The sequence below is a fragment of the Balaenoptera ricei genome, chromosome 13, assembly GCF_028023285.1.
Source record: "Balaenoptera ricei isolate mBalRic1 chromosome 13, mBalRic1.hap2, whole genome shotgun sequence".
Taxonomy (NCBI): domain Eukaryota; kingdom Metazoa; phylum Chordata; class Mammalia; order Artiodactyla; family Balaenopteridae; genus Balaenoptera; species Balaenoptera ricei.
Genome location: NC_082651.1, coordinates 84387443 through 84412644, shown reverse-complemented (window position 1 = coordinate 84412644; position 25202 = coordinate 84387443). Strand labels below are relative to the sequence as shown.

General features: G+C 37.7%; 1 protein-coding gene across 2 annotated transcripts in view; it reads left to right on the top strand.

Moving 5' to 3' along the window:
- Positions 1 to 24958, top strand: part of UBXN2A (UBX domain protein 2A) — a 44920-nt gene extending 19962 nt beyond the window's left edge. For both annotated transcript variants that reach the window (XM_059893532.1, XM_059893533.1), the window contains exons 3-7: positions 6429 to 6567; positions 12085 to 12191; positions 16902 to 17039; positions 18214 to 18372; positions 23488 to 24958. In XM_059893532.1, coding sequence (XP_059749515.1) covers positions 6429 to 6567; positions 12085 to 12191; positions 16902 to 17039; positions 18214 to 18372; positions 23488 to 23680 — 736 coding nt within the window. In that variant the 3' untranslated portion in view covers positions 23681 to 24958. The remainder of the gene's footprint in view (positions 1 to 6428; positions 6568 to 12084; positions 12192 to 16901; positions 17040 to 18213; positions 18373 to 23487) is intronic.
- The last annotated feature ends 244 nt before the right edge of the window (positions 24959 to 25202 follow it).

The following is a 25202-nucleotide window of genomic DNA, read 5'->3' as shown; positions in this document are numbered from 1 at the left end:
GCGTCTCATTGCGGTGGCTTCTCTTATTGCGGAGCACGGGCTCTACGTTTGCGGGCTTCAGTAGTTGTGGCTCACAGGCTCTAGAGCGCAGGCTCAGTAGTTGGGGCGCACGGGCTTAGTTGCTCCACAGCATATGGGATCTTCCCAGACCAGGGCTCGAACCTGTGTCTTCTGCATTGGCAGGCAGATTCTTAACCACTGTGCCACCAGGGAAGCCCTGAATGACTGATTTTAAAGAGTAAAATTAACTTAGGACTGCTAACAGTTTTGTGGAGACGTAATTCACATACCATATAACTCATCCATTTAAAGTGTACAATTCAGGGACTTCCCTGGTGGCACAGTGGTTAAGAATCCACCTGCCAATGCAAGGGGACACGGGTTTGATCCCTGGTCCGGGAAGATCCCACGTGCCGCAGAACAACTAAGCCCGTGTGCCACAACTACTGAGCCTGCACTCTAGTGCCTGTGCCCGTGCTCTGCAGCAAGAGAAGCCCGTGCACTGCAACGCAGAGTAACCCCCACTTGCAGCAACGAAGACCCAGTGCAGCCAAAAAAAAAAAAAAAGTATACAATTAAGTGGTTGTTAGTACATTCATAGAGTTGTGAAACCATTACCACAGTCAGTTTTATAACATTTACATCACCCAAAGAGAAACCCCATACCTGTTAGCAGTCACACCCCATTCTCCTGTGCCCTATGCCTGACAACCACTGATATGCTCTCTGTCTCTATAGATTTGCTTATTCTGGGCACTTCATATATATGGAATCATAGAATATGGGGTCTTTTGTGACTGGCTTCTTTCATTTAGCATAATGTTTTCAAGCTTTATAATGTTATAACATGTATCAATACTTTGAATTTAAATAATTAGTAAGGGGCTTCCCTGGTGGTACAGGGGTTAAGAATTCGCCTGCCAGTGCAGGGGACACGGGTTCAAGCCCTGGTCCGGGAAGATCCCACATGCCACAGAGCAGCTAAGCCTGTGCACCACAACTACTGAGCCTGCGCTCTAGAGCCCGTGAGCCACAGCTACTGAGCCCAAGCACCACAGCTACTGAAGCCCACGTGCCTAGAGCTTGTGCTCCGCAACGAGAAGCCACCTCAGTGAGAAGCCTGTGCACCGCAACAAAGAGTAGCACCCACTCGCTGCAACTAGAGAAAGCCCGCATGCAACAACAAAGACCCAGTGCAGCCAAAAATAAAATAAATAAATTTTAAAAATAATAATAGGGGCTTCGCTGGTGGCACAGTGGTTAAGAATCTGCCTGCCAATGCAGGGGACACGGGTTTGAGCTCGGGTCTGGGAAGATTCCACATGCCGCGGAGAAACTAAGCCTGTGCGCCACAACTACTGAGCCTACGCTCGAGCTCGTGAGCCACAACTGCTGAGCCTGCGTGCCACAACTACTGAAGCCCGTGCACCTAGAGCCCATGCTCCACAATGAGAGAAGCCACCACAACGAGAAGCCCACACACCGAAACGAACAGTAGCCCCTGCTCGCCACAACTAGAGAAAGCCCACGTGCAGCAATGAAGACCCAATGCAGCCAAAAATAAATATTTATTTAAAAAAAATAATAATAATAAATAAATAGTAAGATGTCTATACAAGAATATTAGTAATAGAGTTTATAATTTTCTTGGTAACAAAAATAGATTTTGTTAGAAACAGCAGTCCAGTAAAAAATGAAAAGAAGACTGATTCCCTAAGTGTATCAGTTGCTCAAAGATTATAAATGGTGAAGATCCATATTTACCATATGTGCTTCCAAAGCATAAACAGATGCAAATCTTTCACCTGTTTGAACAACAGCTAGCTGATAACCTTATTTATGCAAAACACAGTAGTGAATGAGAAAGTGAGCAAAAGAGGCTTTTCTGAGCCAGGATAGATGTTTCCTATTACCTTTCCTGAAGTTTTTGTACTTTTTATTATTAGAGAAACCCCTAGGACTTCAAGACTATTTACTTAATGTAACCCCTTTGATAATCTGGTTTCAGAGTTCTAAAGAAGAGTATTGATATTTGCATCACAAAATGATAATAACAAGTAAAGAAAAGGATGACAGAGTAGAAAACAATGATGAAATAATAAAGTTGTATATATTTAGTATTGATACACTATTTTTAACTAGAGTTTACATTTGGGTCTGTTCTTTGGAGTTCTGTGGAGTTTGACAAATGGCGCTAATGTGTGTAATGTTGCACTTTTAATTCCATATACCAATTGTTAATTGCTGGTATACAGGAAAGCACTGGCTTTTGTATATTAATCTTGTGTCCTGCAACTTTGCTATAAATGTGTATTAGTCCCAAGAGTTTTACATTGTTGTTGATTCTTTTGGATTTTCTATGTAAACAGTCTTGTTACCTGCGAAAAGACAATTTTTCTTCCATCTTGACCTGTATTTTTTTTTTTATTTCCTTTTCTTGTCTTACTGGTTTAGCTAAGATTTCCAGTATGGCATTGAAGAGGAGTGGTGAGAAGCGGCATCCTTGTTTTGTTCCTTCTCTTAGGGGAAAAGCATCTAGTTTCTCATCATTAAGTATGACATTAGCTTGAGGGGGTTCCTCTCTATTCCTAATTTGCTGAGAGTTCTTTTTTTTTTTTTTTAATTTATTTATTTATTTATTTATGGCTGTGTTGGGTCTTCGTTTCTGTGTGAGGACTTTCTCTAGTTGTGGCAAGCGGGGGCCGCTCTTCATCGTGGTGCGCGGGCCTCTCACTATCGCGGCCTCTCTTGTTGGCGAGCACAGGCTCCAGACGCACAGGCTCAGTAATTGTGGCTCACGGGCCCAGCCGCTCTGCAGCATGTGGGATCTTCCCAGACCAGGGCTCGAACCCATGTCCCCTGCATTAGCAGGCAGATTCTCAACCACTGCGCCACCAGGGAAGCCCTGCTGAGAGTTCTTATTGTGAATAGGTGTTAGATATTGTCAGATGCTTTTTCTACATCTGTTGATATGATCATATGATTTTTCTTCTTTAGTGTGTTGATGTGGTGGGTTACATTGATTGATTTTCTCATGTTGAACCAGTCTTACATACCTGGAATAAATCCTACTTCGTTGTGGTGTATAATTTTTTTTATATATTGCAGGATTCAAAATATTAGTATTTTGTTGAGGATTTTGCATTTAAAAAAGAAAATTATTTATTTATTTGGCAGTGCCAGGTCTTAGTTGCGGCTCAGGGAATCTTCATTGCCGTGTGTGGGATCCTCGCTACGCATGCAGGATCTTTAGTTGTGGCAAGCGGGAGGCATGCGGGATCTAGTTCCCTGACCAGGGATCGAACCCAGGCCCCCTGTATTGAGAGCACAGAGTCTTAACCATTGGACCACCAGGGAGGTCCCAAGGATTTTGCACTTAGGTTCATGAGAGTTTTGTCTGTAGTTTTCCTTTCTTGTAATGTCTTTATCTGGTTTTGGTATTTGGGTAATGCTGTCCACATAGAATGAGTTAGAAGTATTCCCTTCCACTTTTATTTTCTGAAAGAGATTATAGAGAATTGGTATCAATTCGTTCTTAAATGTTTGATAGAATTCACCAGTGAAATCATCTGTGCCTGGTGCTTTCTGTTTTGGCAGATTATCAATTATTGATTCAGTTTCTTTAATAAATGTAAGCCTATTCATATTGTCTATTCCTCCTCATGTGAGTTTGGGTAGATTGTGCTTTTCAAGGAATTGGTCCAGTTTATCTAAGTTAATCAAATTTGTGGGCATCCATCTCCAACACACTGTACTCTGAACCTCTTAAAAGCCTAGACTATTTCTTATTCATCTTTGTGTCTTCCCCACCTAACATATAGTAGGTACTCAAATATTTGGATGACTTGTGTTAGCATAATAAGGTTTAGTAGAATTTATATACCAAATATGTATGATAAAGGACTAAAACTTCAGCTACTCTGGATGCTCAGCTTTATTGGCTTTGTACTTAGTACTTAGTAATTAAGTATAAATTGCTTTCTGAACAGAAGAAACAAATACCAGAAAGCACAAAGTGGTTGTAATGACATTATCATCTAATATTTAAGAATTTACCACGTGCCAGCATGTGTACTGGTACATACAGTATACCAGGTATAAATAGGCCTTTATGTGTATTCACATTTAATCTTAACAACAACCATGTGAGATAAGTGGTAATACTAAGACATAATATGGATTGTCTTAAGAGTATATATAGAGAGAATTACCTAGAAGAGTAAAAAGAATATACCTAAATTAAAAAATTGCCCTGCTATCAGCATTTTTATTTTTTTAGTTAATTATTATTTTGGCTGTGCTGGGTCTTAGTTGTGGCACATGGGATCTTCTTTGCGGTATGCAAAATCTTTAGTTCTGGTATGTGGGATCTAGTTCCCTGACCAGGGATCGAACCTGGGCCCCCTGCATTGGGAGCACTGAGTCTTAGCCTCTGGACCACCAGGGAAGTCCCTGCTATCAGCATTTTATTAACAATATAATAGTGACTATTTTGAGAGACAGTCTAGCACAGTGATTAAGAGTAGAGGCATACGGGCATTAGGACTTCCCTGGTGACGCAGTGGTTAAGAATCTGCCTGCCAATGCAGAGTACATGGGTTCGAGTCCTGGTCCAGGAAGATCCCACATGCCGAGGAGCAACTAAGCCCGTGCGCCACAAATACTGAGTCTGTGCTCTAGAGCCCGCGAGCCACAGCTACTGAGCCCGCGTGCCGCAGCCACTGAAGCCCGCGTGCCTAGAGCCCATGCTCCACAGCAAGAGAAGCCACCTCAATGAGAAGCCTGCGCACCACAACGAAGAGTAGCCCCCACTCGCCGCAACTAGAGAAAGCCCATGCTCAGCAACAAAGACCCAACACAGCCAAAAATAAATAATAAATAAATAAATAAATTGAAAAAGAGTAGGGGCATTAGAAGCCTGAGTTCAGTTTCCAGCTCTGCCTCCCAATAGCTTTGTGATCTTGGGCAAATTGCTTAAGCTTTTTCTTTACCTAGTAAATGAGGATAAAAACAATATGTGCCTTTTAGGTCACTGTGAAGATTGAAAGAGTAAACACATGTAAAGCGCTTAGAAAAGTTCCTAACATGTATTAATAAATGCTTAGTAAATATTAGCTATTAAGAGAGGCTTTATAATGTATCATGGCTAGGAGCATAGACTTGGAAGACAGATTAACAGCGTTTGAATTCTGTTTCTGCCACTTACTAGCTGTGTAATCTCTAACATGTAACTTAACCTCTTTGTGACTCATTTTCCTTATCTATAAATTGTGGATAAAAATATCTGCCTTGCAGATCCTGGCACAGTGTAAGAACTATAAAAGTGTTGATTATTATCTGAGAAATCTGAGAAATTATCTCTCAGTACATTTATGAATTTTCTATGTGACTTTAGAAAAGATCAACCAGAAACCATCCTTTTATCAAACAAAATCTTAGGTAATATTTCTTTTATGACAAAATATAAACACACATACACATACAAAAATAGTAGATGGGGTGGGCAAAATGGAGGAAGGTGGTCAAGAGGTACAAACTTCCAGTTATAAAATAAATAAGTCATGGGATATAATGTACATCATGGAGACTTTAGTTAATAACACTGTACTGTATATCTGAAAGTTGCCAAGAGAGTAAATGGTGATTGATGTTAACAATTAACAATTAACTAGACATTGTGGTGATTATTTTGCAGTACGTACAAGCATTGAATTATGTTGTATACCTGAAACTAAAATAATGTTGTATGTCAGTTGTACCTCAATTTAAAAAGAAAGAAAGAAAAAAAAAAACCCGGTAGAGTATTAAACCACTACAGATGAAAGTCTTGAGTGGGAAATTTCATTCTGAAGTGTGCAAAGGAGCATAACTATGATTATGACTGTTCCTCACACCTTACCACCTTTAGTTTCAAGAGTGCTTTGTGTTACCAAAAAGTACATAGCAACCCCTCTTAAAGCCATTTTGAGAGCTTTACAAAGATCACGTGTTTTTACTCTGGACCGGTGGTTTTCAACCTGGTGAAGTTTTGCCCATCCCACCTCCAGAGGCCATCTGGCATTGTCTAAAGATGTTTTTTATTATTATAACACTGGGGGGTTGGGGGATGTCCATGCTACTGGCGTCTAGTGGTTTAACGGCCACAGATGCTGCTAAACTTCCTACAGTGTACAGGACAGCCTGCCCAACAAAGAATTAACCCTCCCCAAATATCAATGGACTGAAGTTGAGAAAACCCTGCTCTGGACCATAAGTGTTAATGACTTCCCGAGGCCACATATCTACTATGTTAATTCAGAAGAGAGTCTCAACTGCAGGCATGGAGGTAGCGTGTCAGTTCTAGATCCTTTAACTAGAACAATTTGTGTAAATTTTTAGAGAATTAGTGGTTAATAGTGCTTATTTTTCTTTTTTGTGTGTGTGTATAGGGTTTGTGAAACAGGATCTGACCACCAACCTCTTAGTGATAATCAGCAAACAAATTGTGAATATTTTGTTGACAGCCTTTTTGAGGAAGCTCAGAAGGTTGGTGCCAAATGTGTGTCTCCCACTGAACAAAAGAAACAGGTAAGTGTCCATAAATTTTTTCTTTCCCAGTGCTTCTCAAAATATGGCCCTTTAGAGGTCAAAACTGTTTTCATAATAATAGTAAGATATTATTTACTTTTTTCACTGTGTTGAGTTTGCACTGATACTGCAAAAGCAATGGTAGGCAAAACTGGCACCTTAGGAGGAATTGAGGCAGTGATACCACTCTGAACCAGTAACTACTGTATTCTTTCCTTGAACTTGCAGGGGGACAAAACACTCGTTTCAATTAAAAATTTCCTTGATGAAGCAGTAAAATTTACACATTTCATTAAATCCCAACTCTTTAATACATGTCTTACAAATATTCTATGTGATAAAATATGAAGTGTATGTAAAACATTTCTACAATATACAGAAGTATCTTAAGGAAAAGTACCATTGCTTGAGATACAAGCTGGACACTCTGCTTTTTCATGGTGTACTGTTTTTACATGAAAGTGATTTACAGACAACTAGTTATTCAGTCTTGGATATTCTGCAGACATTTTCTCAAAATGTATGAAGTAAGTCTGACACTTCAAGGGAAACAACTTACAGTATTTGTTGCAAATGATAAGATATGATTTTATCAACTTTTTTAAGTGAAGGTAAGAATTTTGATAAACTGCCATCATGCACTTGACAGCTTCTCAAAACTTAAAAGATATTTCTGATAGGATTATTGTCATATTAATAAATATACCTTTAAGTTTCAGATTCCATGTTCAGATTCTCAACTAACTTTTTTTTTTGAATAAATTTTTTTATTTTTCATTTACTTATTTTTGGCTGCGTTGGGTCTTTGTTTTTGCACGTGGGCTTTCTCTAGTTGCGGCGAGCGGGGGCTACTCTTCGTTGCAGTGCGCATGCTTCTCATTGCGATGGCTTCTCGTTGCAGAGCACAGGCTCTAGGCGCGCAGGCTTCAGTAGTTGTGGCACGTGGGCTCAGTAGCTGTGGCTCGCAGGCTCTAGAGCACAGGTTCTGTAGTTGTGGCACACGGGCTTAGTTGCTCCGCAGCATGTGGGATCTTCCTAGACCAGGGATCGAGCCTGTGTCCCCTGCATTGGCAGGCAGATTCTTAACCACTGTGCCACCAGGGAAGTCCCTCAACTTTTTTTTTTTTAAATTGAAGTACAGTTGATTTAAAATGTTGTGTTAGGAAATTCCCTGGCTGTCCAGTGGTTAGGACTCTGAGCTTTCCCTGCTGAGGGCACAGGTTCAGTCCCTCGCTGGGGAGCTAAGATCCCACAAGCCACGTGGCGTGGCCAAAAAAAGAAAAAAGTTGTGTTAGTTTCAGATGTACAGCAAAGTGATTCAGTTTTTTATATATATATATATTATATATATATATATAATATATAAAATATATATAATATATATAATGTATATAAAATATATATGATATATATAATATATGTAAAATATATGTAATATATATATTCTTTTTCAAATTCTTTTTCATTATAGGTTATTACAAGATAGTGAATATAAGTTCCCTGTGCTATGCAGGAGGCCCTTGTTGTTTATCTATTTTATATGTAGTAGTGTTTATCTGTTAATCCCAAACTCTTAATTTATCCCTCACCCCACCTTTCCCCTTTGGTAGCCATAAGTTTGTTTTCTATATCTATGAGTCTGTTTCTGTTTTGTAAATATATTCACTTGTATCATTTTTTTAGATTCTACATATGTGTTATCATGTGATATTTTCAACTAACTTTTGAGATACTACCACTTACTACATTTTGATGTAGTATCTTGGAAAAGCTATTAAAATGCTTCTCTTTGCAACTACATATCTGTTTGAGGCTTGATTTTTTTTTTTTTTTTAATGTACTTCAATCAAAATGCCATATCACAGCAGACTGAAGGCAGCAGCAATTATGAGAATCTAGCTGACTTTTCGAAGTCAAACAGACATTAAAGAGATCCCTTTACTCTAATTTGCCTTTAAAATTTTTTTTTTAATGTATTTTTTATTTATTTATTTTATTTGGTTGCACTGGGTCTTAGTTGCGGCAGGCGGGCTCCTTAGTTGTGGCATGCAAACTGTTAGTTGCGACACGCATGTGAGGTCTAGTTCCCTGACCAGTGATCGAATCCGGACCCCCTGCATTGAGAGCTCGGAGAGAGTTCTTTAGTTCTTCAGACTGAAGTCTGAAGGACTTAGGTTGAAAAATAGCAGCCCGGTTCCTCCATGGCCGTGATATCTACTTCCCAGAGGTAATCACTACCCAGAGGTAGTCTTAACTGTTTCTTCTTGTATAAAGACTATATTTCTAATAATATACTAATAATGATAGTTCTTGATTTTTTAGTTTTTTCGAATTATGTATTGACTTTTTAAAAATAGAAAATGAGAATTTAGCTCTTATTCTTCCTTCCCCTCATCCCCAAACCACCTCCTCTCATTTGACTAACATAATTATATCATAATTTGGGATTAAATCAATTATCATTGTTTATATCTTTATGACTTTGTAAATACTGTACAGCATCACTGAGTCATATAGTGTGTTATATTTCTTTTCCTGACTGCCTTTTAAATTTTCATTAGAATTAATAGTTTTTTCCCTTCCATATTGCCTTTATTTCTTTGTGCGTGTCATTTATTCATCCCCGAACTCTGATAGCAGGCTGTATCTTTTTCCGGTATGTTTGAACATATTAGATAATTTTACCAGTTTAATTTTTTCTGCAGGACAACTGTGGTGAAGGCCTTCTTTCTCCGATGTCCTCTAGGGGAGTTACACTGCTGCTGCCCTGGAATCTATGATCCTGAGCACTTTATTTATCTCTCCTCTCACTTCTGGTGCACTGAATTCTGTGCCTCTCCCAACCCCTACCCTGTATGTTTCCATTTTTATGAAGCCAGTCTTGAGGTGTTTTATGCAGAAAGTGCGTGTAAAAAGAGTGCATGGGAAATGGATGGCTTAAAACCTTGCGCACCTGAATTTGCCTTTATTCTGCCTTCACACATGATTGATAGATTGCTGTTTTGGCATCTGAGCCTGTGTGTGTGGCATGTTTTTGCTCCCTGCAACCTATTAGCATCTTTTCTTTAATCTCCTCATGTTCTGATGGGCCTTGGTATAGATTCTTTTTCATTCATTCAGTACAGAAACTTGTATATTACTCTTTTAGGACATTTTCTCATGTTGCTTCTCGATATTTTGCTCCCCTCTGTTGTCTGTCTCTCTATAATATTTTTACTTAGATAATGGATCTCTTGGACTGAGTCTCTTATTATTTCTCCTGTTTTCCACCTCTTTGTTGTTTTGTTCTATTTTAATTGTAATATTTCTTCAACCTTATATTCAGTCCTTTTATTTAATTTCCATTTTAAGTTTCTAAGAGCTCTTTTGCTCCCTGAATATTCCCTCCTACTCCCTTTCAGACATCCTCTCTTATATAAGTGTATTAATTATCATTTTTGGATTTTTGTTTTTAAGTTTCTTCTGTTTTCCTCAGTGTCTTTTTTTTTTTTTTTTTTTTTGGCCGTGCCATGCAGCTTGTGGGATAGTTCCCTGACCAAGGATTGAACCCCGGGCCCTCAGCAGTGAAAGTACCGGTCCTAACCACTGGACTGCTAGGGAATTCCCCTCCTCAGTGTCTTTATGTGCTCTTTTCCTATTTGTTTTGTTCTCATTCTTTTCTTTTTTTTAAAATTAATTTTTATTGGAGTATAGTTGATTTACAATGTTGTATTAGTTTCTGCTGTACAGCGAAGTGAATCAGTTACACATATACATATATCCAGTCTTTTCTAGATTCTTTTCCTGTATAGGTCATTACAGAGTATTTGAGTAGGATTCCCTGTGCTATACAGTAGGTCCTTATTAGTTGTCTGTTTTATATATGTGTTAATCCGAATCTTCCAATTTATCCCTCCCTGCCACTTTCCCCGTTGGTAACCATAAGTTTGTTTTCTACATCTGTGACTCTATTTCTGTTCTGTAAGTAAGTTCATTTGTACAATTTTTTTATTTCTTATTCTTTTCTGTGAGTACCATGAGAGCAGAGTCTTGGCAGTTTGGTTACAGGTAAAAAAAAGAGGTAATATAGTATAGTGGTTGATAGTATGGATTCCAACCCCAGCTCCACCCTTACTGACTATGTAATATTGGGCAATTTAATTAATCTTCTGTGTTTCTATTTTCCCATCTATAAAAAGGACAATAATAATAATACCCACCTTGTGTGGATTTTAGGAGGATTAAATAAATTTATGTAGGGAAAGTACTTTAAACAGTGTTTGGTACATATAAGTGTACACACAAGTGCTCTCTCAGATAGGTACGTAGACAGACAGATAGATAGGCAGGCAGGCTAATAATATATGCTATCATTATTGTGATTGTTTTCCCTAACATCTTAATGGAGTGTCTGTTACATATTAGTCACTCAGTAAACATATGCTGAATGAATAAATGCTAGAGACAAGGGAAGACCTCTAATAGTCTATTTTCTTAAATGGTTTTTAATCAGTCCTTCTGTGTTCAGCCTGAAGCATCCCTGCATTCTACTGTATTTCTGAACCTTTCTATATTTCTACAGTGACTTCTTTGATTGAATGAGTGAATAAATAATGTTCTTAGGAGATGATCAACAAGATGTTGAGAGATGAAATATTGATAACAGTAACACTGATAGTTTATATTTGAAGGAATAGCCATTAATTACTCAATAGTTTTTTTTTTCCCCCTTTATTATTATTAATGTTCAAAGTCTAATGTTCAAGTCATTTCAAAGTCCTTCTCTAACTGTTGAGAAGTCTGTTCTGGCCAGAAAGCTTTAGTGTCCTCTAAGACAGGACTCAGAATATTTTTGCAAATGAGCTCTCTTAAACAAAATTATTAATGAATTATTTTTAAATATTATTCATTATGAACCATATTTTATGTGTACATTATAATTTTTGATATTTTACATTTGAAGCTTGCTGTTAAGAATGGTATATTTAAAAAATGTGTAGGGCTTCCCTGGTGGCGCAGTGGTTGAGGACAGTGCAGGGGACACGGGTTCGAGCCCTGGTCTGGGAAGATCCCACATGCCGCGGAGCGACTAGGCCCGTGAGCCACAATTGCTGAGCCTGAGCGTCTGGAGCCTGTGCTCCGCAACAAGAGAGGCCGCGATAGTGAGAGGCCCACACACCGCGATGAAGAGTGGCCCCCACTTGCCGCAACTGGAGAGGGCCCTCGCACAGAAACGAAGACCCAACATAGCCATAAATAAATAAATAAATAAAAATTAAAAAAAAAATTTGTAGCTGTGTGTGGTAATGGATGTTAACTACACTTATTCTTTAATCATTTTACAATAGATATATATATCAAACCATTATGTTGTATACCTAAGACTAATACAATGTTATATGTCAGGTATATCTCAATTTTAAAGAAAAGATTGATACATAAAATATACGCCGATAGAAGAAAGTTTCAAGGGACTTTTAGTTTATTAGTACATTTCATTTATTAACATGATGCATTTTTTTTCTTACTGCTTTGCAGGCAGATATAAGTATAAAATTATGGAAAAATGGATTCACAGTCAATGATGATTTCAGAAGTTATTCTGATGGTGCAAGTCAGCAGTTTCTGAACTCCATCAAAAAAGGGTAAGCAATCTTTGTAAATAGAAGGATATTTTATTTATTTATTTATTTTAAATTAATTTATTTATTTTTGGCTGTGTTGGGTCTTCATTGCTGCTCGCGGACTTTCTGTAGTTGTGGAGAGCGGGGGCTACTCTTCGTTGTGGTGCGCGGGCTTCTCATTGCGGTGGCTTCTCTTGTTGTGGAGCACAGGCTCTAGGCGTGTGGGCTTCAGTAGTTGTGGCACGTGGGCTCAGTAGTTGTGGCTCGAGGCCTCTAGAGCGCAGGCTCAGTAGTTGTGGCACAAGGGGTTAGTTGCTCCACGGCATGTGGGATCTTCCTGGACCAGGGCTTGAACCCGTGTCCCCTGCATTGGGAGGCGGATTCTTAACCACTGCACCACCAGGGAAGTCCAAGAAGGATATTTTAGATATATTTCATTTAGAAGATTCCTTTTAATGTTGTTCACATGTTCCTATGCATTCAAAGACACTTTTTCTTTTATAAATTCAGATTTTTTTCATAAGATGAGTTTTCTTAAAAGAACCACAGCTGTAATTTTGAAGGGTCAGGAATTTGAACTCTGACCAACCAAAATCTGACTTAAATTAATTCACTTTGCCAATTGTTACTTAATACCACATAACATCCTACGTGTCTTTTTTTGGTTTTTGTTTTTTTTTTTTTTAGCTGCATTGGGTCTTCCTTGCTGTGCGCAGGCTTTCTCTAGTTGCGGCAAGTGGGGGTTACTCTTCGTTGTGATGCGCAGGCTTCTCATTGCGGTGGCTTCTCTTGTTGCGGAGCACAAGCTCTAGGCACGTGGGCTTCAGTAGTTGTGGCACGCGGGCTTTAGTAGTTTTGGCACACGGGCTCAGTAGTTGTGGCTCGCGGGTTCTAGAGCTCAGGTTCAGTAGTTGTGGCACGCGGGCTCAGTAGTTGTGGCACACGGGCTCTAGAGCGCAGGCTCAGTAGTTGTGGCACACAGGCTTAGTTGCTCCACGGCATGTGGGATCTTCCCAGACCAGGGCTCGAACCCGTGTCCCCTGCATTGGCAGGCAGATTCCTAACCACTGTGCCACCAGGGAAGTCCCAATATAATATACATATATATATATTATTTTAATTTTGACTGTCTTGGGACTTACCTCGTCATGCAGTGGTTAAGAATCTGCCTGTCAGGGCTTCCCTTTTGGCACGGTGGTTAAGAAACCGCCTGCCAATGCAGGGGACATGAGTTCAAGCCCTGGTCTGGGAAGATCCCACATGCCTTGGAGCAACTAAGCCTATGCGCCACAACTACTGAGCTTACGTGCCACAACTACTGAGGCCCATGCGCCTAGAGCCTGTGCTCCGCAACAAGAGAAGCCACCACAATGAGAAGCCTGCGAACCACGACGAAGAGTAGCCCCCACTAGCCACAACCAGGGAAAAGCCCACATGCAGCAACAAAGACCCACTGCAGCCAGAAATAGATAAATAAATAAATAACTTTATTTTTAAAAATAATAATATTGTTAAAAAAATTTTTTGACTATCTTGAAATACTTGACTATATCTGCATATTGTTTTGTTACAATGATGACCCATAATTTTTATATATATGCTTAGTTGTTGATAATATGATTATTTCATATGTCTCCCACTATCAAAAAATATCTGTTGACTATCCTTGTATTTAATTTTTTTAAAAATAATAACTTTATTTTTTAAATTACCACTTTATTGAGATATAATTAGCCTACCATAGAATTTACCCTTTTAAAGTATACAATTCATTATTTTTTAATATATTCACAGAGTTATGCAACTATCAGCACTGTTCATTCAGGAACATTTCTTCACCCTAAAAGGAAACCCCATACTAGTAATCACTCTCCATTTGCCCCTCCTCACAGCCCTGCGCAACCACAATCTACTTTCTACTTTTATGGATTTGCCTAGTTTGAACATTGCATATAATGGAATCATTTTATGTCTGATTTCTTTCACTCAGCATAATGTTCTCAAAGTTCATTCATGTTGTAGCTTTTAACAGTTCTTCATTCCTCTTTATTGCCAGATAGTGTTGCATTGTATGGGTATACCACATTTAGTTTATCCATTTATCAGTGGATAGATATTCGGGCTATTTCCACATCTTAGTTATTACGAATAATGCTTCTACGAACATTGTGTACAAGTTTTTGTGTGGACATATGTTTTCAATTCTCTTAGGTCTAGGAGTGGAATTGTTGTTAACTCTGTTTATGAAGAACTGCCAAACTGTATTCCAAAGTTACTGCACCATTTTATATTTCCACCAACAGTGTATGATAGTTCCAGTTTTTCCATATCCTTGCCAACACGTTAGTGTCTCGTTTTTTAAATTATAACTATCCAAGTGAATAAGAACTGGTGTCTTGTTGTGGTTTTGATTTGCATTTCTCTAATGACCGGTAATACTGAGCATCTTTTCATGTACTTATGGACCACATGTGTATCTTCTTTGAAGAAATGTCTATACAAATCCTTTGTCCATTTTTTTTTTCCCTTGCCTATTTTTAAAATTGGGTTATTTGCCTTGCTGTTGAGTTGTAAGAGTTCATGATGTATTTTGGAGACAATATTCTCTCCCATTCTTTGTGTTGTCTTTTCATTTTTTGATGATGTCCTTTGAGGCATAAAAGTTTTAAATTTGATGAGGTCTGATTTATCGATTTTTTTTTTTTTTTTTTGTCACTTTTGGCTCTGGTGTTATATCTAAGAAACCATCGCCTAATTCAGGGCCTTGAAGATTTTACTCCTTTGTTTTCTTTTTTTTGTTTTTTAATATTTATTTATTTTATTTATTTGGCTGCGCCAGGTCTTAGTTGCAGCATGTGGAATCTTTTAGTTGTGGCATGTGGGATCTAGTTCCCTGACCAGGGATCGAACCTGTGCCCCCTGCATTGGGAGCACAGAGTCTTAACTGCTGGACCACCAGGGAAGTCCCTTACTCCTATGTTTTCTTATAATTGTGCTTAAAGTTCGAACTGAACCTCCGATTACTCTTTCATGATAGATTGATAGAAAGAAAATTAATGAATAAAAAGCATGAACATTCTTTCAGCAATTGATGCTCATATTCATGCTTCTGCTTTCCTAAAAAGATATACAAAATTAAATATCTGTCCTATGACACTGTCCTTAGCACATGATTTTATGTGTAACATCAATTTAGTTGTGCAATGTACTTATTTTGGTCAGTTTTTATTTCAGAAGGGTTGATAGTATTCTACATCTAACCAATTTTCAATATATACATACACATATACAGGTCTGTATATATGTATATGTACAATGTATATACAGATTTTAAATGTCTCTATATTATATAATATAATTAATTTGGAATCTTTTTCAAACTAATACAGAAGTTGCAAGTGTGGTACAAAGAACTTTTCTAAAAGCATTTGAGAGTAAGTTGCTAAAGTGATGCCTCATCATCCTGAATACTTTAGTTTGTATTTTTATTAAAAAGGAAATATATTTTCCTATGTAACCACAATACAACCATCTATTGATGTATAATATTATTACCAATTATTCCTCAGAATGTATTCAGGTTTTACTTTTTATCTTAATATTATCCTTTATAGCAAAAGCATCCAATTCAGAATTACACATTGCTTTTAAATGTCATGTCTCTTTAGTCTCCTTCAAGAGGGAACAGTTTCTCAGTTTTTGTTTTTGTCTTTTTTTAATGACCTTGACACTTGAAGATTATGGGCCCAAATTATGTAGAATGTCTCTCAATTCAGATTTATCTGATTTCATCCTCATGATAAGATTAAATTACACATTACTTGTAGCAATATCACAGAAGTAATGCTATCCTTAGTAGTAAGTTGTTCTTTGCTTTTCTTTATAATTTTTTCATTTTATGTTTTTTTGAACTCTATGTAAATGCAATATGTTTATTTTTTGTGTCTACTCAGCTTATTTCTTTGGGATGTTCATCCATGTTGTTGCATATAGTTATAGTTGGCATGAATCCCAGAAGCAATATAAGAAAGATAAATTTGATTATGTAAAATCAAATGCCAAACTGGGAATACTTTTTTCACATATATCCTGTAAATGGAATATATACATATTTCTTACAAATCAGTAAGAAAAAGATGAAAAGAGTATTTTATATGTTTGTACCATTTGATCTACTTTATAACAGAATAACAGTGTGCATGTGGTAAAAATGAATGACATATATCCATATACTAACATGAGAAGATTTCTGTGGTATATTGGTTTTTTTTTTTAAAGCAGTTTGCAAAATACAGAATAATGTACATAGAATGATAATACCATCTTTGGAAAAAATATAATTATTATGTGGAATTTTACTATATAGAGAGAGAAAATTTAGGAGATACACCCCAAAGTTTTTTATTAGAGTGAGAGTGGAATTATAAGGGCTGTCACTTTTGGGGGAGGTGGGCTGTCATTTTCTTTCTTAAATCTATATGTGTTTACATTTTTTTATGTCTTGTTTTTCTAGAACCAGCATGTAGCTATATTTTCATTTTAAAGAATGAAATAAGAGCTTGATTTTTCTCTAACTGTACTATTTTAAATACATTTAGTTTTTATTGTATAGAATATATATGCCTCTTAATTTCTGTATATTTTTCTATTCTTTTTACATGCACAGTATGTTTTTCAGAGAAAGAAAAAACATATTAGGGGCTTTATCACTTTCTTTCTTTACTTTCCAAGGGAATTACCTTTAGAATTACAGGGAGTTTTTGATAAAGAGGAGGTCGATGTTAAAGTTGAAGATAAGAAAAATGAAGTATGTATGTCAACGAAGCCTGTGTTCCAGCCCTTCTCAGGACAGGGTCACAGACTGGGAAGGTGAGTAGGCTCATGATCTGTAATTTCCATAAGCAGAGGTTTGACTAATATTCAGCCTGTCATTATTTTACTACGTAGACCACATATATAGAGTTATCATTTCTCCCATTGGAAATGAGATTTTTCATGTTAACTTTTATGAGAACTTCTAAGTCATATTCACCTTAGTGTAAATTAACATATGCTGGCACTACACTAAAAAGTCATGGTGGCTTTTTTGGTTTTATCTGATCAAAAGTGCCTGGCTTAATGAGGACGTTGGGCAAAATTGGGTGGATAAATCATTTTTTCTCCCTTGCACCCACCACTTGAGCTTTGCCATTAATGTCAGAGTGCATAGGCTAGCGTTTGGACATAGGGTTCTGTATTATAGTTACCAATGCCTTCAGCATTGTGTTCTCTGATCATTATCTGAATTTTGAGGTAATAAAAGTGAAACAATGCCTGATAAAGTTAGTATCAGTATCAGAGCCTTTAATTATTGGGTTGGCCAAGAAGTTCGTTCGGGTTTTTCATAAGCTCTTCCGAAAAACCCGAATGAACTTTTTGACCAGCCCAATATTTTCAAACTTTGCAGTATTCATCTTATCTAATTATGCCTATGGCAGAATATGCAAAGAGGTTAAATATAGGATTGCTTTCATTTTTATGAATTCTCATATATTAATTATCAAGATTGGTACGGTATATAAATGCATATTCATCCACACATGTAAAAATATCCCAATGTGACTTTCAGAGTGATGAGGAAATACTTTGTTTCCTTTCATTTCCTTTATAACCCAAGGACTGTTCTCTACAGAGAACTTATAATTTCTTTTAGAAATTTTAACCTGGGGGGTAGGTAAAGGTAAAGCCCATAGATCTGTCAGCACTATAAAATTGTTCCCTAAGGCACTATTCAAATACATAAGTATACTCTTCAAGTATACTTACGTAACAGTCCACAAGCTTACAAATTACTTAGATGTGCATAATTTTGTTAGATTCCTATAATCATCATGTATGATGGATATAACTGATATTAATATCTTTATGTGTTAGGGAACAGCTGTGACTAGGTAAAATCTTCCTAAAAGCTATACTTACTGTAAAGTTTTTATAGTAATTGTTTAATGATAAAGTTCTGCTTAATGAAAAACATGCATCTGACTTGTTGTCTGCATTTTCTTAGTGCTACACCAAAAATTGTTTCTAAAGCGAAGACTATTGAAGTTGAGAATAAAAATAAGTTGTCTACTGTCCCACTAAACAGTCTGGAACCCATCACTAATATACAGATCTGGTTAGCCAATGGGAAAAGGATTGTCCAGAAATTTAACATTTCTCATAGGTGAGTCTTCCATTTCATTATTTGTCTGATTTGTTCCCTAAGTTTTAATTGTATTTCTTCTTTTCAGGTCAGTCAACAGCTATTTTAAAGAACTAAGGATCTTAATAAATAGTTCTCTAAATATAATGTTTCATGACAATGGAAATTCTTGGACATTAATGAAGTATTTTCAGTCTGTTTTATGGATTATCATTTCATTAGTTTTCCTGCTTACCTAGATACATAATTTTTTTAAAAATATTTTTCATTGTTTATCTGAAATGCAAATTGAAGTGGGCATCCTGTATCTTTTTTTTTTTTTTCATTTATTTATTTTTGGCTGTGTTGGGTCTTTGTTTCTGTGTGAGGACTTTCTCTAGTTGTGGCAAGCGGGGGCCACTCTTCATCGCGGTGCGCGGGCCTCTCACTATCGTGGCCTCTCTTGTTGTGGAGCACAGACTCCAGAAGCGCAGGCTCAGTTGTGGCTCACGGGCCTAGCTGCTCCGCGGCATGTGGGATCTTCCCAGACCAGAGCTCGAGCCTGTGTCCCCTGCATTAGCAGGCAGATTCTCAACCACTGCGCCACCAGGGAAGCCCTAGATACATAATTTTAAAAGAATTATTTTTAATATGTTTTTAAGTTGATCATTAGCATTATGTGTGTATTTTTCTGTTAATTGTAGAAAAGGAATGATAACACAGGAAAGTACTGAAAGAAATTGAAATCAAGTTAAATTCCATCACCCAGAGATAATCACTACTACTAGTTTGATGGATTTTTCCAGTCTTTTATCTCATCTTAAAATGTTTTTTCATTTTAATTAAAGTAGGAACATATTGTATATAGGTTTCCAAGTCCCTGGGACCTCCTTTAAACTTTTTACATCTTCCCATCATTCTTTGAGCATTTTCTTGTTTATTGGCACAAAATTTTTTTTCAGGTTCGTTCTGTACGTTTTCTAAGAAGCCCTGGTTCTTTTTAGTGGCCAAGGGTATTGAGGATCTGGTTACTAGGTATACTTATTGCCACCATTCCCAGGCCCTCTGAGTGGAAAGAGCTACAGGTGTCTATACATACATACACATATGCATATATATACACACACATTTACATCTGTATTTCTATATCTTTGCATAGCGAAAACCATTAGTTCACATAGATACCTCTAATTTCAATTCACCACCACAGGGTTTATTCTAGTTTTCCCCTTTCCGTATTTGTAACTACTTCACTTTCTTCAGTTTAACTTTCTTCAGTGAGAAACTTGGCTCCAGTTATTCTCAATATATTTATTTATTTATTTATTTATTAAATATTTATTTATTGGTTGCCCTGGGTCTTAGTTGCGGCAGGCGGGCTCCTTAGTTGTGGCATGTGAACTCTTAGTTGCGGTATGCATGTGTGATCTAGTTCCCTGACCAGGAATTGAACCCGGGCCCCCTTCATTGGGAGCACAGAGTCTTAACCTCTGCACCACCAGGAAAGCCCCCAATATATTTATTTATTGATCAGTTATCCTACATGTAACCAGTCCCCTTCTTCTACTGCTGCCTCCTCCCCAGCCTGGAAGCCTTCCTCTTCCTGCTGGGTCTCTTGACACATCACATCATGCCAGTGACCTGTTTGCCCTCCTGGGCTCTGGCAGTCAGTGCTGCTTTTCCTCCCCCATGAGTGGTCACTCTCCACCTCTTTCTGGTTCTGACACACTGCAGTTGGCCCCTCCTCTGTATGGATGCTCTTTTTATTCTGCTTGAGACAGCCTGTTGTGCACCACCTCTCCTATATTCCTAACCCAACTTGGCTTCTGACACTCTGCACTGAACACCTCTTCTGTGTGGACACACTCCTAACCCTGCTCGTACTGCAACCGTCCCCACCTGCCTCCCTCTACATGGGCGCCCTCCTCGTGCTGGTCAGACTCTGACACCAGGAAGATGGGCCGCTTTCCTGTGCAGACGTCCTCTTCACCCAACCTGGACTTGGATTCCCTGATCTGGGCCACCACAACTCCCTCTCATATCTGGCCTGTATGCCAGTAGGTTCTCATTATTATCTATTTTATACATAGTAGTGTATATATGTCAATCCCACTCTCCCAGTTCGTCTCACCCTACCCTTCCCCTCTTGGTAACCATAAGTTTGTTGTCTACAACTCAGGTTTGTTTCTTTTTAGGGAAATAAAATATTTTAATCCCAACTTCTTTGTCTAGAAAAATACTTCTGGCATTTTCAGTAACAAATAGTCATCTACCATTTTTTTCCCTGACTGACTTGAAGCATTTAAAAACCTTTGACTGGCCAACGGTATTTAATTAAGTGATAATGAACCAAGCTTTGTTTTTTTTTTTTTTTTAATTATTTATTTATTTATTTATTTATTTATTTATGGCTGTGTTGGGTCTTCGTTTCTGTGCGAGGGCTTTCTCCAGTTGCGGCAAGTGGGGGCCACTCTTCATCGCGGTGCGCGGGCCTCTCACTATTGCGGCCTCTCTTGTCGCGGAGCACAGGCTCCAGACGCGCAGGCTCAGCAATTGTGGCTCACGGGCCTAGTTGCTCTGCGGCATGTGGGATCTTCCCAGACCAGGGCTTGAACCCGTGTCCCCTGCATTGGCAGGCAGATTCTCAAGCACTGCACCACCAGGGAAGCCCCAAGCTTTGTTTTCTAACTGGAATGTTTAGTCCAGTTTTTATAATGTTTTATAATATCCTGAACTAGTTAGGTTTAAGGCTACCATCTTGCTCTTTGTTTTCTCTTTACCCCATGTCTTTTTATTCTTCGCTCCTCCTTTCTTGCCTCTTTTTGAGCTTAATGAGTATTATTTTTTATCCTCTCTTAGCTTTTTAGATTGGCATTTCTTTATTCTCATAGTAGTATTGTAGAGATCACAGTACCCATTTTTAATTTTTACTGCACGGTTCCTTTAATCTTTAGTGGGGTTTTTTGTACTTACATTCTTTTCCATAAGCTTTAGCCTTTCGTTATCCAATTTTTGGTACCCAAATAAATACAAGTGACCATTTTCTTGATTTTTTTGGTAACCTGCACAGGTTAACAGAGTGGCAATTGGTGAATTTGATTGAATGGGAAAATTCTGTCTTTGGTGATGCCATATTTCATTAATTCTTTTTTTTAAAATTTTATTTATTTATTTGTTTGTTTGTTTATTTATTTATTTTTGGCTGTGTTGGGTCTTCGTTTCTGTGCGAGGGCTTTCTCTACTTGCGGCGAGCGGGGGCCACTCTTCATCGCGGTGCACGGGCCTCTCACTGTCATGGCCTCTCTTGTTGCGGAGCACAAGCTCCAGACACGCAGGCTTAGTAGTTGTTGCTTACGGGCCTAGTTGCTCCACGGCATGTGGGATTTTCCCAGACCAGGGCTCGAACCCGTGTCCCCTGCATTGGCAGGCAGATTCTCAACCACTGCGCCACCGGGGAAGCCGCATTAATTCTTGTTTGCACATTTTTTCACATTTTAGCATCTCTGAAATGGGGATGCATCCTTATAATTTCTTGTTGGCCATATGGCAGTCATGACACAATTGTCTTTGCCTTGGCATCTGCCTCAAAGCATGCAGAACAAGTGTCAGCTCAATGAAAGATCATCCCAGAGACAGTAGTGGAGCACTTTTCAAAGTACTGCTGTATCATCAACACACCCGATGATACAGAAGGGAGTATTATATGGAAAAACATGTACATCAATGACTGAATCAGAAGTGACTTGAAGGATCTGAGTCTGAATAACGTTCAACTGTTAGGAATGACTTAACCATTTTATTCTAATCTTATTTTGGAAGTAAGTAATTTGATGAATGTTTGTGTGAAAATTAGTTAAAAGTGCTCTTTCAATAAATATAAAAATTCTAAGTGTTTAAGAAATTATTTTGTCATAATCTGGATTTTTTAAAATTTTAGTAGTATATAAAATGGCAAGTCTTAGAATCAGTGGCATCTCAGGGGTTTTTTTTTGGCCGTGCCGCCTGGCTTGCAGGATCTCAGTTCCCCGACCAGGGATTGAGCCCAGGCCACGACAGTGAAAGTCCAGGATCCTAACCACTAGGCCACCAGGGAACTCCCAGTGGCATCTTAATTTCGATCAACTGTATACGTACTTTCCCTTTCTATATACACACGCATATACTTACATGAACATAACTTTGAGCTACCTTCAAGATTGCAGTGATTGGGAGGACTTCCCTGGTGGCGCAATGGTTAAGAATCCGCCTGCCAATGCAGGGGACACGGGTTCGAGCCCTGGTCCGGGAAGATCCCACATGCCACGGAGCAACGAAGCCCATGTGCCACAACTACTGAGCCTGCACTCTAGAGGCTGTGAGCCACAACTACTGAGCCCATGTGCCACAACTACTGAAGCCCACACGCCTAGAGCCCATGCTCCGTAACAAAGACAAGCCACCGCAATGAGAAGCACGTGCACTGCAACGAAGAGTAGACCCCGCTTGCCACAACTAAAGAAAGCCCGCGTGCAGCAATGAAGACCCAAATGCAGCCAAAAGTAAATAAAATAAATAAATTTTTAAAAATCACTGTTATTAAAAAAAAAAGATTGCAGTGATTATATTACATTATAGTGTTCATTATACTAACTGAAAATCTACCTGCACTGGGTTAAGAATTTTCTTGACTAGATTTGAAGCACAGCCTGACGTCGTATTGAAGAGATACGGCCTGTGTCTGTGTAGGATTACTGGTTGGACCATTTCTGATCCATTCAGAGCAAGATACGTAGATTTTTCTGTTATAGAAACTTTCAGGCATATGCAAAAGCAAAGAGATGATATAGTGATCCATCATCACTCAGTTCCCACTGAACTATGTTAATAAGCAAATCCCAGACTTCATATAGTTTCATATGTAGATATGTCAGAATGTGTTTCTAAAAAATAGAGACTCAAAATGTAACTATAATACCCTTGTCACATCTAAGATAAGGAATAGTGATTCCTGACTATCATCAGGGGTGAACCTTTGAAAGATAGCCCAAGTGAGTAGTTATATCATCATAATTTGATTATTCTGTATTAACATAGCCAGGTATCATCACAAGTTATTACCGTAAATTAGCTAATTCAGGTTTTCATAAAATTATATTAATAGTTTGTACTATTTTGCAGGGTAAGCCACATCAAAGACTTCATCGAAAAATACCAAGGATCTCAAAGAAGTCCTCCCTTTTCCCTGGCAACAGCTCTGCCTTTCCTCACATTGCTAGATGAAACACTCACACTGGAAGAAGCCAATTTACAGAATGCTGTAATCATTCAGAGACTCAAAAAAACCGCTGAACCTTTTAAAGAACTTTCATAACATTGATTTTTGATACACTAAGTGGAAAGTTTCCAGAAAAATGATGGTCATAAGTGGACATGTACACCAAAATGGGGAGGAAGTCAGATTTGCTGGGCTTTGCACTATTTAACTCCCTCCTGATGAGAAGATTTTAAAATAAGTACAAGTAAGGAAAGTAAACTATGACTGGAAACTATATTCAATGAACTTTTCCCAGAAGGCTACTTAGAAAGAAAAATAGACTTATTTTCAAATACCAGTTATTTAACGTAAGATATATTAAATAACTATATCATTTAAAATCTTAATACAGTATAAATTAGCGAATATGTTCATAGCATCTTTCATTCAAACATCATTCCCAAACAGCAGTGGTTTGTTTAAATGTTAGCTGTCTCAGATTTTTTTAAATAGCAATACATTAAAAAATTATACATGGCAGGTTAAAAACATCAATGCAATTTTTTTATATCTATCTGAAATACAATCAAAAGGCTGGAAGGAACTGCTTTCACCACAGCTATGCCTAAACCTCAGAAGTGTTCCCAATTTGCATTGTCCAATGGCAAGATACACTCAAATATTAACTTGGCAACAGTATCTGGGATGTATTTTCATTTAAGAATAAAATTGTGTAGCTTAGTATAATGTCAGTATCAATCTGCTGACATACATTTCAACATTTTCAAAACGTATAAATTTAAAAGAATTCTTTTTTCTCTAGGAACCGCAGTTTATTCCTTACTTTATTTTCTTTCAAAAATTAGGGGTTCTTAGTTAACATTTGGAGTGGGCCATTTGTTTGCCACCACTCACGTAGAATCTAATGCTAGTGTTGTCACGTTACTAATTGACATTTTTTAAATGCGTCGTGTAAAGTATGGTTTTCTATTTCATACATCACACAGCCCATTTATATATCAAAGGATTATTTATTACATTCTGATGTCACTAAGGAAAACATGCTAGATTTTTAACTAAAACTGGTTACACTTCAGTATTTCCCTGTCAGGTTAAATCCCCTTGCCTGACAATAAGTTTAAGAAGCTTTTTGCAGACGATCTACTGAATCATATTTAAAGTGAAATATACATTGAATGTGCCAAGGAACTAAGTGGCCATGCCTAACAGCAGTAATGTTCATAGGGTGCTGGATGTCTGCTGGAAAGAGCAGTTCTCAAACTTTTTGGTCTCAAGACCTTTTGTTTTTGTGGGTTATAAATACTAATATCATATTTAAAATAAAAAGTTATAAAATATTCATTAAAAATAATAAACGTGTTAATATAAAGAACATATTTATGAAAAATGTCTATTTTCCAAAATTTAAAAAGATTTAGTGAGAAACGTGGCATTGTATGTCATTTTTTGCAAATATCTTTACTGTCTGATTTAAAGAAGACAGATGGAATCTCATCTGCTTCTATATGTCTGTTGCAGTATCACACATCATGTAGCCTATAGTAAATGCTACTGTACATTCATGAGAAAGTGAAAAAAAGCAAATAACATCTTAGTATAATTATGAAAATAGTTTTGA